A 16,627-nucleotide genomic window follows, 5' to 3' on the forward strand; every position below is an offset into this window, starting at 1 on the left:
CACGAGCATAACATTTAGCCAATGTTCTCGTTCAAAACTCGGAACATATTCCTCACGTCCATAGTAAACGACTTTTATCAATAGCACTTTCTTTTTTGAAGAGTCGTTTGCCCTAACGCAATGTTATCATACTATTGTCTGCTAGTACATTCTGTTGCCAGGACTTGTGTAGTTGTCAGAAATTTGAGCATCGAGTAAAATGTAGTCTTTTGGATCCATCACCACTCCTATCTGAAGGGAGGAACACTGTGAGCTTGGGAGAAGTTTTGTTCATCATTTTGAAAGATGTTGGACGAATATTCGATGTCGACGAAGACAGAAACTGGACCGGGGGAGAGGGACTATGTGGAGGAAGATTCGTGCGAGGGTCGTGTGCAGATGTGGTGGATTCTCCTTAACCTCTTTCCAGCGGTGGGTTTATAGACAATATAGAATATAGGCCTTTTGTAATGTGATATACAGAGCATGATGTCCCGTAGCGGGAGAAACACATGAAAATAATGTCTATAAAATGTGATACTGATTAGTAAATGTCATGTCTTATGCATATTCTCTCTTTCACTGCATTCTCGTGCACCGTTATCTTTGTGGGCGATTTGTACAGGAATGATAGGTTGATAAACCGGAAAGTTAGGCCAAATTGATCTCTCTAAACTCACAATGCTGTTCTCACAATGCCATGTAGAGTGATTCATTCTGCCGCAAACTCCACAATTTTGCAAATGTTTGAAGATGAAGCTATAATCAAGCCACGTACTCACTGAGTGGTGAATTACTAGAAACACATTCTGAGAGCATTAACAGCTGATCCAACAAAGGATACAAATAATTAAACTTTTGACAAACATTTAACCGCATCCATGTTGCTGAGCATGTTTAAGTCTAGTACAAGAATGTTGTCAAAGAGGCAGATTTGACACTCTGCCATATGAGATGCCTCCTGTACTTAGTTCAATGTGACTTTGAATTTCTTATCTCGTAAAGGTTGTTTGGTCGTGTTACAACGCAGACACTATTAGATCCAACGCGGAAGTAACTTGCACACAGAAAAATGTGAAACAAGCATGATGACTGGTGAATGTTTATAATCACATCAAATAAAAGTGTGCCAATATCTAAGAATTACACTTTAAATCATCCTAATACAAGATAAGTAACAATGTCATATGTAAGCAAAGAATGTTTTAAAATTGTTGAGAGGAATCCCCCTCCCACGAATCACTTGTGTAATACAGCATACAGTATAGACATCTCCATCATTATGACTATCTATGAAAAGAAATGATGCTTTTCACAAAACGCAAAGGCAAACCACTCAATCCTTCCATCGATGTAACGACAGTATTCATACAATTGCACTTAATTTTCATCACTTTTTCATGATCTACCCTGTCAATGGCAAATATTTTGCATTATACTGAGCCAATTACTGCCTTGAAAATGGTACGATTATCAATAAAATGACATCGGAGCTGGAGTGACGAGACATGATTTTAACAGGCGTATTAAGAAATCCCGGACTTGGAATACGGGACAATCAGGAATGGCTTGAACTATAGACCCTCAAACATAGTCAGCTCTGAATTCTTTTGATAAAGGTATACTGTACTTTACCTTCAAAATTTTGTGCTCACTTTACATGTAACAAATCGTTTTTATTACACTGAGTTGAAACAGAGGTCTGGTTACGTCCATAAATGTTCCCAGGGAAATTATAATGTAGTCCTACATCCGGTCAGGGACTCAACATGCAACATTTCCCACCATTAAATATTATTATTTAGTTTACGGGAAAGGACAGGGGAAATGTCAAAGTGATTTCTGACGCTGGTTTGGTTTTTTACTGCCCTACTTTGATCGAACGGAGGGAATTGAGTGACATAATCATTCAAATGCACGATCATGAGTCAGGCAATATAGCTGCTTTACACTGGTGAGCACTTCTATTCCCACGACAATATTTGTGTATATCCTATCGATCAAAATGAATGGGAAAATGAAAACCAAAACCGTTCTGAAAGGAAGTTGATAACCCCCTCTAAAAGTCTTTTCCAGCGTACCATTAAGCAGTGACGAGCGAGAGGTACTGAGTACTCCGAAATAACCGGGGCCTTCGTTCACGCGTTTCCTGCAGATGGTGCTTGTGATGCTAGCCACTTTCTGTCGCTTCCAGACCGGTCCATGCAAGTGGCAGCGCCGACCACGTTTAGCCTAGTAAGTATCAGAGCGAAATACAGCAAAAGTACATTTATATAGATATCCTTACTGTTTATCAATAATTGTTAAAAATAGTCGCCTTCATTTGAAAAAGCAGCAAAAATTAATATCTGAAAATTCATATTTACAGTATCTAAATCAGCATTTTTATGCAATTTATTCTTACACATTGCTTTGGGGATTTGTTAGGGACTACCAAAAAAAAAAGTCAGTACGCGTCACCTCTTACTTTTCACTTATGAGATAATTTCACACATTGAAAAGAAAAGAGAACTTTATATTCAGTACATTAGAGCGTCTACTGTGTAATCAGAATGCAAAAACGTGCAGCAAAGTGGATTAAAGTGGATTCAAATAGTTGCCAAGCCCTTCATCATATCATCATAAAGATGTGTGACAGGTGGCATCTACTCTAATCACGTTGATGGAGACCAATTTACGTTGTCATGCCAGTGCTTAAAGATTGCAGTCATACAAGTTTTTAACCTTGAGGTTACATTTTATTGTGGTACACTTGTACTGCGTTACGCTTAAAATTCATTGACTTAAATTCAGATGGTGTTGCAGTATGTTATAATCAACGATAAAAACACGTTGGATGTATATCGGTTCGAAAATAAACAGCGGAACCGAGATAAAAAGTGGTAAGTTGGAATACTAACGAAAACGGTTAAAGTAATGCCAATAATCATGGCAACGTTTGTTTTTTTTCATAAGTGAGCGAGTGTGTGTGTGTGTGTGTGTGTGTGTTGTGTGTGTACGAAGTTGTCTACAGTCGAATGTTGCAGACATTGCTAATTTTCGTAGTCCTTAAATTACTCGTTGAACGCTTGTGTTCTGTCTGTTTTTGTTTTTTGATTACATGTTTCTTTTTGCTTGTTTTTCTTCAAGCCCTGTCAACCTCTTGGATGGGTATTCGAACCGGCTGGCCTACTTACTTGTCTTCGTCATCATGAGTAATGTGGTCATTAATATGGTTATATTCGGGGCAGGAGGGAAGGAAATCTTTGTTGGACTATCAGCTCCAATGCAATGTGAGTACAGTCTGGCACAGACCTAATTGATCAGGAATTAGGCCTAGATAATTATCTCACTCACTACTTTTGAAATTTCTCCTGTTTTCATATGTTTTGTACGACTTTACTAAGTAATGATTATTAGGGTTATTAGGTAATAAAGCAAATGAGTATTATAAAAACAGTGATAATTATAGGCCTATGCTAATAAAGATGAAACTTTAAACACGTAACAGAGTACAATATATATACCCATAGAACATGTATTCTACTGCTGGTGACCTGCAATTCTGTTTATTTCAGTGTTCCAAAACCCCTTTTCCCCAGGTCTTAACGTGTAGACCTCTTTCTTCATGAACATTTATTTGCCGGTACATATCCGGCAAATAAATGTTATACACACGTACACGTATCAAATACTAAGTAGTTCTGCTGAGTGAGGTGACTGGTGAGGACGTCATTAATAACGAAGTTGTTAGTAGATACCATACTATGATGATCAGATACGATGTTCAAGACTTTTAATCGTGTTTCGATCCTTATATTGCCTGGGGTTTTTGTTTTGTTTTGTTTTTTACATCGAGTCATTCTTTCGGCTCTCGTGAAGTACATAACGGTGATCATGCTGGGGCTCCTGTTCTACCCTCTACTATTGTGCATCACATACAACAATGTCTTTACTGACGTCTGCGGTTTCCTCTACACATGCGACTGGTATGTGTCATTGTTATTGATTACAAGAGGTGATATCACTTATTCTTAAAGTTCGTTAATCCTAAAATGGAAAAACAAAAACAAAAACGAAGCTGTGTACTAACGAACTTTCGGAATAACAAACTTAATTTCATCTTAGAAGAGCGAATTGTAACCGAGAACAAGACGTTCTTTTCATTGTGCAATCTGTATAGTAGCCCTGCTATTTTCATCATTTCTGCAACTTCATTAATTTATCAGCCATTTTACTATAAGAGACATTCTTAAAGGTATTTTCCTCAGCATTTACGGCCACAAGCGCAATACATGTGATTTTATTGCAACCTATAGTTTACTGTAAGCATGATAAGACAAGTACATTGGCTTCGAATCTAGATGTAAAAAGATGACCGCGAGTCCTTAAATCATGCGCAAGATAACAAAGGTTGCGTAGCAGAGAAGGTCATACATGTTCAATTTCAAGCGTAAAATTCCATTCGCATATTCCGAATCAAAAGTAAATGTACTTGTATGAGGCTATAATAAAAATGAAATCAAACAGCATGTGTTTGACAATACAAAATGTACAAGGCGATGTGCAGAGCTAGAGGGAAGGAATGTTCGTCGGCCTCAGACTTACAGAATTTGATTCCTCCTATAAAGTTTAACAGCTTTGACCGTGATTATTATACATTATGACACAGGTTTTAGGCAGAATTATACATCACGTATTCTTAGACTTTTCGGCGGCTAGTCGAGCATTACTCCGATAAGACCGTAAAGTTGATTTGATACTACTCATCCCATGGTGTAATTCTTTAAAGAGGACAAAATATGAATATTGTCATTCTTGACGATATCAACAAAGAATTGCTAACGATATCAGTTTAAATGTATTAATATCGTCTCTATGTCTTTTTTAATACGATGCATGACAAAGATGACTTTAGAAATAGTTGATGGGGTTAACCTAAACTGGTCAATCATTTTCTTTCGCCAGTGATCATCCCCAACAATCATGACAATTATTCATAATGTTACGGATAGGAAATTATATATATCGTCTGTACATGATTATCAACGCATTGCGAATAGAACACTCATGTCATGCATCTCATCGAGACCAATTGTAAAATGTTTTCCCCTGTTGTGCCTTTGTAGGAGCGTGATGCACATTCATCACTACTTGGCCTGTACTGACAGCGTAAGTGATCAGTCAAAAGGCGTACAGACTTGGAATAAGATCAGGGCCCTGTTTTATGAAGAGTTAAAATTAATTATACCGTTGATTTCAACTGTAAGTCTTTCATGCGTGTCTATGGCAGCCTGTGTGGTAAGGAAATTTAAGATCGACTTTATCTTTTGATGAAACAGGGCCCTGGTAACTATCCCACATTCCAAGTGAGGAAATAGTAAATTATCACACAAAATAAAATGATAATGGTGCTGATGTCGACATAATAAAGGTTTCCATGGCGGTACCGAAATGTCGAGAATGGGTAGGCCCCGGAGTAGGCCCTTTTCAGGGCCACACACCTATTTAATGAAGAAAAGTATAGTGTACCATAACGCCTTCTACTATATACCATGACAAAAAAGAATGTCTACATGTTGCTTATCTTTCAAAATGCTTGCGTGTCGGCCATTTCCTGCATGTGAAATCATAATTATGACAACAATAACAATAATGACACTGATTATTATTATTATCATGATGATGATGATGATGATGATTATAATGATAGTTATGATAATGGTAATGATAATAATCATGAGAATAAAGATATGTATGATATAACATTCATAACAAGCATTTTATATAAATGTTAAGATTTAAAAAGTATATCAAAAAAACTGTGTTAACCAAAAAAGATGGGGTGAGAAAAAAATCTTGATCTATTTTCTGTAGACGTACGTGGTCGAGACATTGCGCTGGTGCACGTGTGCCTTCATCTTTGAGGGTTGTAGTTAGCAAGAGATAGCAGTTATGAACTTTCATGTTGAGTGGTAAGGAATTATAAGACTACCAGTCATACCTCTGATTGGAGATTTCATCATAACGCAAGGAATAAGCGAAATATGAAAATGAATTATATGAACAAGTTATAAATCTCTGGCAAATACTCGTCTTAAAATGTTGATAGTGTCACTTCTTGGATTGATTCTATTTTATCCCACGTCCTTTATTAGTCACTGTCTGGTCCGTTGAGGGCTATCAAGTATGTGCCAGAGTTGGTTTCCTGTTTGATACTTGCCATATTTTTTGCTCACCGGAGCGTCACCCGATGTCGCGCAAGCTGCGCTGGAAAAGCAAAAACGGTTAGTGATAGGGACAAAAAACAATAAGATTTCTTAGATTTCAGATTAACTGTCTACTTAATAAAAGTTTGAAATAGAATGCACACAGCGATTTAGATAGTATGCTACAAAGTCACTGTCCGGCGTGTGTAAAATAGAATCGACATCTCTGCTCGTCAAGGAAATACAGCTCCTCATTTTCTTCTGAAATAATAGTAAAATGTATTCGAGTAATAGAGGTCTTGACCTAGGAAACTAATGTAATTCATTGATCATAAGCAAACCTGATCGAATAAGCTATGACATACCTTTACCAAGCGCTTCGTTTGTGTTCATCTATTACTGCCTCTCATTCAGTTGAAAAAAATAGAATTGTTAAAAGTCGTAATGTTTAGAAGTCATTGTCCAAGTCAAGTGAGTTGCTAATTGATAACGGTCTCCTCCACCAGTATACTTAAAGGTTTGCCATGGAATATATGTATTATACACATGATCATATATGTTTGTAATGAGAACTCTTGTTTATATTTTCATGACTTGTTAATAATTATTTATGTTCGATATTGTCATACTTATTTTTTCTTTTATACAAATGGAGAAATAAAATTTACTGAAACTGAAACTGAAAATTGATTATGTGTATAAAACCATATAATCACTTGACGCTCTATATTTCAGATACAATCAGAAGTGACCATTTCATGCATTGAATGTCAATATTTTGTGCATCACATGCTGCAGTAGTGATATTGAGAGGTCATCTTGTCAAACATAGCTCCATATCATAGTTCTAAATCAAGCTATAGAAAACCGCTGCATTGGAAAATTAAAACCGCCAATAATTATCTGCTCTCTGTCAGAACTTTATTCTCCTTGAGGATGATCACGGTTTCAGGAGGACTCACTACTATCGACGAGTCAAGCACCTCCTGACGCCTCCAAATTGTATTTTGCAGAGGTTTGTATGTCTAAATATCAATTGGTATAAATATCTTTTGCTCGGTAATATTACTGGTGTATTGTCTGTTTATCCATATTGAAACATATCTGAATAAGTTATTTCACAATATACATGGAACCCTCCCCCCATTTCATCTCATTTCTTTACTCTCGCGTGCGTTAAAGAACGACTGGTTTTAAGAGATCTTCAACTGAACGACCAAGTGTTATTTGATGTCCAGAGGAAAATAATTATTTCATTTCCGCGCCTAGTAACGACATACCTCAAAACTGCTGGGTGGAAGTATGCTTTTCAACATTTTCTTCCAGTAACACTGATTGAAGCTTTGATTCAACAACTTCCAACACAAAGTAGTTCACACGCAATCAGGAGGCATGCTTTAACTTCTTGCATGCTGTGCATCGAACACACTAAAAACACAATAGATAGGTAATACTTTGGTTTCACATGTGAAATTCCACTTCTGAATCGCTGCCTATAACAAATTGTATTTTCTAAAACGTCTATACATTACGGACTCACATTTCGCATAATGTATATTGTTAGTATTTCGTCTGTATAATTCATAGGAAACCACAACAGAGATTTCTTCGTCGGCTGAAAACATGGATTTATCCAGATTTTCCAGGTGAGGAAAATGATGTGCACAAACAACTATATTGCCACTGTCAGCACTGTCACGTTCAGTTGTAATCAACATCAACCATGTACAAAATGATGCAATGTTACTCATAGTCAGCCAAACTTAATACTGATCGAACTTTCCTGAAAGTGCTCTAGTTGGATAATATCATATTATTTTAAACGAATAATATTCTTTTTTCGAAACCATGGACACAGTGCTTTGATGATGAAACAGGAATCATGACCGTAACCTGGAGACCAGAAACTTCTTCATGGGCATTGGTAATAATTTCAGGGAATACACTCATGTAGTAGGCCCCTGTTTGTCCACATCGGTTTCCTGAAGTTTCGTAGAGATCACAAATAATATATCTGCACAGTTGACTTATGTGCATGTTAGTGCTTCATTCTGGTACTTGATACTCCTTTTTTCAAACACTGCAGGTTTTAAATATTCAACTCGGATGGTGTGTACCGTTGGTGTATCCGTTGCCATAATTTTTCAGGTTAGTTAATGTTCAGTACCCACTTTCTACAGAATGCGGCTTAACATTCTGAAGATTAATAATGATTATGCATTTAATTGACAATAAAGCTTTATAATGAATCACACACTCACACACACACACACACAAAATAAAAACCGATTTGATATAACAGAGAAAATCTAGAATCAAAAGAATAATATTAACAACAATAAATCTTAGGTGGGCTTGTCGTTGACCACAGCTAAAACGATTTCAAATATAATTACTCGAATTGTCCCACAAGATCATTGTTTCAGGTTTCTGTGTACTTTATTATTATGTAATTGCAGATCAGTGTTAAAATAACGTCCTTACCGGATTTTTTCAAGCCTTATCTTCTGGCGTTACTTTGGCAGAGTCCGGAAAATGAAACAATCTTTCTCGATATCTTAGATGGTGAGTATATTCTAAGCGGCTGACGGATGGAGTGATCACAATCGATGTAAATAACAACAAAAAAGTAAATAAACTTTGATAAGATACGTGTAACTATTATGTATGTATATATAGTACATTTGCAAAGACGCTTTAATTGTAATGTAATAGCATGATAAAGCATCAGATTCTAATCAAATGATTGGTTGAGAGCGTAAACGCGATCATGTAGGCATTCATTTTTCCCAACAAGTAATTTTGCTTTTGGCCGGTCATTATAACACTTTCACGTTGCTATGGTGACCGGACAAGACTTCATCGCTCTATCTATTGTTATCATAGTATAGCACGATGTTTTATGTTGCCAGCAGTCATTCACATCTTCAGTATTTTTCTCTTATCATCATCTCTACTTACACAGAGAAAAGTAACAAATCATAATATGTCGACAGAAAAATAAAGCTCTTGTTTGAAACCTTTGAAATTTCCTAATGCATTATAAGTAATTCCATCAATTAATAAACAACTATAAATCACTTTTGAATGATCAGTTAAATTAAAGTGAATGAGTCCTTGTTTTCTGTCGTATACTGACCTCTTTCAATAACAGTAATAGACAGGACTAAAATTTATTCAATACGTTGGAAAATGGTTGAAACCATGTAACAGTACATAATTTCCTTAAAATAAATTCATTAATGCCTATCATCTCTTTTACTTTTTTTGAATCATAGTCTTCACTTTCATCATTTGTTGTTGTTTGACAGTTTCCTTCATTCTGTCTATGTCTATTGCCGTGATGACGACATTTGTAAACGCTCTACTCTTCCTTCACAACTACAGGTAATTCAATGACACCATTTAAAAAAGTTATAGCATTGCTTTGTATAGTCTTATCGAGACAACAACCAGCGTCCAGCTCAGCACAATGGCAAAAGGATTTGTATACCCCGCAATAGACATTGCGGTTCATTATCTTTGTAAATATATACGAATCTGCTGTCAGAAATGATGATCCTGTCGTAGATATTTAAAGTTTTGTAAACAATAAAACGCATCGATCTCATGACATCTATTCCAATGTATTCTGCTATACAGCTAGAGGATGACGAGTCTATGATCAGTGGTTGTGCTTTATCTATTGGGGAAAAATGCCCGCTTCTTTTTGTGTTTCCAGAGAAACTACAAGACTCATGTGGAAAGGAGACAGGTCGTGTTTTCCTGCCAAAGATTTAAGTGCGCACTCAGTTGTAGTAAGTTTAGATTTAGCACAACTTCTCTGAAATACATGAAATACTTCATATTGAAATATTAATATACACTATGCTACTATGTTTACTTTTATGTGTTTTCAAAGATGTATGATAAATTGAGTCTGGTAAAGGAACAATAGAATCTTCAATAGCTTTCTTTTAGCTCTATATCGCTTAAAAACGACGCCTTGCTCATTTTTTTTTCTGCCCCCCCCCCCCAAAAAAAATAATGTGATGGCTGAATTTTTTTTTTTTAAATCTATTTGTCTGTGAGGACTAGGCATCAAGACTGTGGTCCAAATGCTAGTGACCTTGGTTCGAATGTATAGATGGAAAATGGCTCTTTCTTTATTACTACCTCTTCCTCATGATTATTAGACAATCATAATATTATTTGCTCGTTTCCTTCTCAAATGCCCATAAAGCACCGGGCATTGAGATGTTGCTGGATACACTCTTTCTTTAACACCCGAGACCAAATGGTAGAAATCTCTTTCCTTTTAATATACACCATTTCAGGTGGTAAGACACCTTTGCAAGCTAGCTCAACGACATTTTGTGTCATGTTGGATCCCAGAAATTGAGAACGCACATACACACGCATAGACTTTTTGGGCTAAGAGTAAGGCATATCAATGTGTGCGAGTGTGTGTGTGTGTGTGTGTGTGTGTGTGTGTGTGTGTGTCTGTATATAATTATATACTATAATACATATAATGCATTGTACCGCCTGCAAATAAAAGCACAATATCGAGAAAAAACCCATTGAATATCACGTTTTTCGGGGGTGGGGAAGCGTTTATCTGGGGTTGAGTAGTACGACGGAAATTAACAATTTCTCAAAGCAGTTTCTACTTTGTCCTTTCATTGCAGATTTATTGCCTAAGATTTTCGGGCTACAGCATGGCGTACATGCACTGGGGTATGTTTTTATATTGTTTTCCTTTTCTTGGGCCATCGTTATATCTTTGCGGGTTTTTTATATGAACAACAGTCTTTCTATAAAGTGTGTGTATGTTGCGTGCTTGTATAATAAGTGTACATGATGACGAGGATCTCCACGAGATACATTTTCATATCAAGCAAAAGATCGATTTATACGCCTCTCTCACTTGCAAACTTTCGTAGAAATTATACATCAATGAACAAATTAAGCAGTTTTAAAACATTTCATCTGATCTTGACGATATGGTTTTACAATGCTATACGAAGTGTGCTTGTGCATGTATGACTGCAGATGCATGCCTTGTGTGTTCACGCTTCCAATGTGACGGAATGGTTTTCATGCAGGTTTCCTGGTCTTGCTGGTCACACTGTGGATGCTTACAGGAACGATAATAGCTCTCATACGATACCAAGCGATTGCTCTTTTCCTTCTTCAAAAGTACTGGTTGGTATGGTTCAAGCAAGAAGTGGTCGAAAAGGAGGTTTCGCGGGGAAAGACAGAAATCAGTACAATAAAATGTGGATAAGACAAATAGAACTGAAAGGTTATAAATTATGCATAATGAATGATATGACGAACGCATTACTCATGTTGTCCAATCGCATTATAATATCGTATCTTGTCAAATTGTATTAGATCATATCAAGTCTGTAGAATTACGAACTCAACGAAGGATCTGTATAGGTAAACTGACATAAATAGTATCTTAAAACATCCAATCCCACTGAAAGCAACTCTTAATAAAATTTCGCAAGTGTGTCAATTTTTAGCTAAGGCGGGCTTGAAGCGATTATTCTGCTGATAGGAAATTTGAGGTGTCTCAAATCTAGCTAACATTTAGTTTTCTTAAAACCAGAATGGAAAATGAACAAAAGAATAAAATATAGTGATTTACATGATGGAATGAATTTACAAGATTTGAATTTTAATTACATATGCCTGCAGCTCATTACAGGATAAGATGAAACTACGCTTTTAAAACTACAAATTATAAAATAAAAAAAAGAGGTTCAAGGAATGAAAAATCATATCAGCTCTGGTATTGATCATATGGAATACACAGCTGTATTACGATTGTGAAAATGAAAAATGCATGTGTGATTTAGTTTTGATGTGTGGGTTTTTATCAATGAATATAAAAAGGAATTCACTCGCGCAGATATTGAGCCCATTGTTTATTGCTAAGTCGGGAATGCTCAATGCTTGTTTTTCAACTATCCATCGAATAGGTAGAAATGAAGCATGTTTTATTGCGACTTTTTCTGAAGCATGCGTCATTCATATTTTACGCACAAGGTCTCATAATATGAAAGAAGAAAGTATGGATATTTAATTTGTTTATGAACTTCGTTATTCGAAAAGATAACGGTAAAAGTATTAAGAAAAGACTCAACGTCGCAATTTGTCCTTGCAAATAAAATTTGGTGGCACCACTGTCGATTGTTCTAACTCATTCATGCATGAATTATGAACATTGAGTTGTGTATCAAATGAAAGTAGAGAAGCGTATCTTTCCATTTATGTATATCTTATGAAGCAATCAATTATTTTGACAGCAAAAAGTTGCAATGAAACTCGCCTTCGTTTCTTTGTTGTTGTTTTTTTGTGGGACGCACTGTATGTATGTTATATACATATAAAGTATATACCTTATGTTAATCATACAAGTCTTATATCATCTCTGGTTCCCTGAATTAGGGCATATTTCTTTGGGATAATAACGTTCATCTTCATCCAACATCTCCTGGCTCGATGTGTGTTACTTAAACGGGACGCAAACGGTTCTTTGGTCATCGATAACAGGTAGGCCTGCTATGCATGAAAGTTTATACGCAGCTCCCTGTCCTTTATAACGCGATCCCCTCACCATGTCATATCTCAATATCACATACCTGAGATTGCAAGAATAATGATGATGGAAAATGAGGAGAAATTACCACTAATGAGGTAAGGCCTTTGGCATTATTACTCCGTCATGAGCAAGGCAATATCTGAACTTTCGTCTTAACGATTTCTGGAAACGTTTTAACAAAGGCGCATGCTTCGATATGTAAAGGAAAGTACACTTGTACAGTCTCTTTGCAAACTGTTTTGTAGGTCTGACAGCGGCCATGTTAGCACAGTGATAATTAAATAGGTGAATTTCCAAATTTGCTGGTAAATGATATTGAATGAGGCTCTCATGGACGTTCCTGGTGTTTGTCAACATTTGGCAAATTCATGTTTTCTTTCCAATTTGTGTTATAGGCGTTTCTTCCATATAGCGATGCATTTCTTTTTCTTCCTAAACCTTCTGGTGGGACTCTTCGGGTGTATTAAACGCATCTGTAAGTGTGCGCTCATTAGCGTACTCCTACTTGGCCGCGTTGATCGATGCCTTGCTCCACCCGGCTTTGAAAGGTTTGACCAAGGTAAGAACAGTAGAGTTACTCTCTACCGTAGTACCACGACAGGTGATTCACTTTTTCATTTTTATATGTAATACACTTTGATAATGCATACTAGGTTCAAAATATTTTTGTCCTATGTGGTTGTTATTTTAAAATTTAACATAATGTGGCATAATTAGTATGTCCATCTATTAAATCATTCTTGCATGCCATCTTGAATACACAATGTTGTCAAATTCATGATGCAACCTCGATATAAGAGAAACATATGAATATTCAAAACTGGAAAAAAAGGAAGTAAAAAAAAATCCACTTGATATGATACTACCAATGTTAATAACACAATTACTATAAATACCGTGATCACTCCCTGGAATAGTGAATCCATTAGTCTTTTCATCAAGTTGTAATATGAGCAATAGTTTGCTCTTGCCCAGATATTACTATATGGAAAGAAAGGTCAACTATAGAATTTCATAAATGGGAGAAACTTTTGGCCAAAAAAAAACCCACAAACAAACTAACCACCCTCAAATAACGGAAAATGTATTGGAAATCTGATGCTGATTATCGGGTACCAAGCCAAGACAACACGATAAACACGTTAGGAAAAGGATATGGAGAATTTATATTTCAGAATGATAAACCTATTAGTCATTATTGTTAACAATCAGGTTAATGCTCAAAAATTGAAAATTACCACGACTGGTTAGAAAGACTACCAAGGTAATATAATCATAATGATCTCTCATTTTGTTTTAACGTTAGGTTACAGCGCCTACCGTGCATTCCTAGAGCTCGAGGTAAGCCTTAGTCACCCCGTTGTCGTCACTTTCTGCCATCTTCTCACTCAATCACAAACCAAGAAGGAATACGACGAGGACGTTGAGCGAGGACAAACTGAATCAGACGTTGGCAATGATATGAGGATGGGATTGCAAGGTGTGATAGACAAAGTTCGGTTGACCCACATCATGATAGAAAACTTGTCTTTTAATCATAGAAAGCCAGGATTTTTTTAAAGTTAGTTTGATGATTTGTATTCTGGATGTATATAGACTTCGCAAGAATTGCTGTACAGCGAAAATCGTTTCAGCGTTCACTTCAATCTTTTCCAACCTATATAGTCGGATCTGCATATTATTTCTATGTAGGTAAAATCATAATACATAACCTAGTATATATAATTATATATATATATACAAGTAACAAAGCTGCAACAAAGTTCATGCTGTATTCACCAACGGTTTATTTCTTCACACAAATTTTCGAGCGTCTCGCCGCCCTTTCTCAAGTGTTGATACTGAGAGAACAATAACAAAATTAAGCCATAACAATATATTGCAACCGTGTTACCAAGGATGCGCGCTTTAACGCATCAATGCTAGGCATCCTAACACCCAGCGCGCATCCTGGCAACAGTGCAATGTTACGTCATAATGAAATTACAATGAGTATAAAGCATACATGAAAAAAACTTGGCACGACTGATACAGAAGTAATTCCTCTGAATACGCAGCTGCGGTGGTAATGTAAAAACAGTGCATTATTTCTTTCAAAATTCAACATACACATAAATCAACTTTAATTCTAGTGTATAGATAATCTTTACATAATCTGAAATCATCATGATTAATATAAACATTCGATTTTTTAAAATCAAACTGAATCGTCACACTGATGGTTATGCAAAATATGTGCAAGCAGTTTACCATTCCTTTCAAATTTCAGCATACACATACATTAACTTCCAAATTCTGGTGAGTAGATAGTCTTTAAATAATCTGAGACTATAGCATGAATATGAAATACGTGAAAAATCATATTTTTCTTCTTTTGATTAAATAGATACGTCACAATACGTCTCGGAGTGGAAAAAAGACTGGTTCCAAGAAATGGTTAAAGGAGCGTCAGCATTATATCACTCAAGCAATATAATGATAAGATATATTGCAGCGGGGTAAACGGGAGAACATACAACAGTAACATTAATTAACATTAACAGTAACATTAATTAACAGTAACATTAATTAACAGTAACATTAATTAACAGTAACATTAATTAATTAACAGTAACATTCATGCTATAGTCTCAGATTATTTAAAGACTATCTACTCACCAGAATTTGGAAGTTAATGTATGTGTATGCTGAAATTTAAAAGGAATGGTAAACTGCTTGCACATATTTTGCATAACCATCAGTGTGACGATTCAGTTTGATTTCAAAAAATTGAATGTTTATATTAATCATGATAATTTCAGATTATGTAAAGATTATCTATACACTAGAATTAAAGTTGATTTATGTGTATGTTGAATTTTGAAAGAAATAATGCACTGTTTTTACATTACCACCGCAGCTGCGTATTCAGAGGAATTACTTCTGTATCAGTCGTGCCAAGTTTTTTCATGTATGCTTTATACTCATTGTAATTTCATTATGACGTAACATTGCACTGTTGCCAGGATGCGCGCTGGGTGTTAGGATGCCTAGCATTGATGCGTTAAAGCGCGCATCCTTGGTAACACGGTTGCAATATATTGTTATGGCTTAATTTTGTTATTGTTCTCTCAGTATCAACACTTGAGAAAGGGCGGCGAGACGCTCGAAAATTTGTGTGAAGAAATAAACCGTTGGTGAATACAGCATGAACTTTGTTGCAGCTTTGTTACTTATCTTTTTATCTTGCCAACACGTGGACTACCTTATCAACATATATATATATATATATATATATATATATGTATATATATGCATACATGGATATTATAAACATACATGTATATGCATATTATATACAATGTATATTCATATTGTATGTACTACACATGATAGATTTAGATTTGTTACTTTATCTGAACAGATCTTGAAACGACGTTTGACCGGATAACACACATCAAAGCCAGACGTGTCCGAAATCGTTGGTTTGTGGCGTACACACTCATTCGCAACAAGGCTCTCCAATCTCGGCGTCATCACCACCTGGACAAGGAGGCTGGGGAGGGGCATTTCACGGAAGGCTGCTGAAGATTGTAGAATATCAGTCATCAACACACACACCGTCTTCAAACTTCTTGTATTTTCATTTGACTGATAGGACTGAGTAGCAGAGAAGCCAATGATATTTGAAGAACGTAAGATGGAGAAGTATTGGCCGCATTCAAATTAAGTATCAAGAAAGTTAAAGGGATGGTACAGTTTTGGTGGAGATGAGAATTGGACTTTTAACCTTTTGCGAGATACCAAGAAAATACTTATGAAATAGTACAGTGCATGCTATTTAAATAGGAATTCAAAGTTTATTTGATGAAAATCGGGTTTGGAA

The 16,627-nt window shown here is 35.9% G+C and overlaps 1 protein-coding gene across 1 annotated transcript; it reads left to right on the forward strand.

The window, feature by feature from the left end:
• Window positions 1-285: 285 nt before the first annotated feature.
• Window positions 286-16,329, forward strand: LOC139708533 (uncharacterized). Its single transcript, XM_071620477.1, has 12 exons — window positions 286-411; window positions 2,135-2,214; window positions 3,109-3,251; window positions 3,818-3,947; window positions 5,088-5,130; window positions 6,203-6,245; window positions 8,254-8,315; window positions 9,889-9,947; window positions 12,609-12,713; window positions 13,158-13,321; window positions 14,069-14,242; window positions 16,166-16,329. The coding sequence occupies exons 1-12, from the start codon at window positions 286-288 to the stop codon at window positions 16,327-16,329; spliced, it is 1,293 nt and encodes a 430-aa protein (XP_071476578.1).
• Window positions 16,330-16,627: the final 298 nt, after the last annotated feature.

The sequence above is a fragment of the Diadema antillarum genome, unplaced genomic scaffold (genome assembly GCF_040938485.1).
Source record: "Diadema antillarum isolate AM-2024a unplaced genomic scaffold, OU_Dant_1.0 seq00001347_RagTag, whole genome shotgun sequence".
Lineage (NCBI taxonomy): Eukaryota > Metazoa > Echinodermata > Echinoidea > Diadematoida > Diadematidae > Diadema > Diadema antillarum.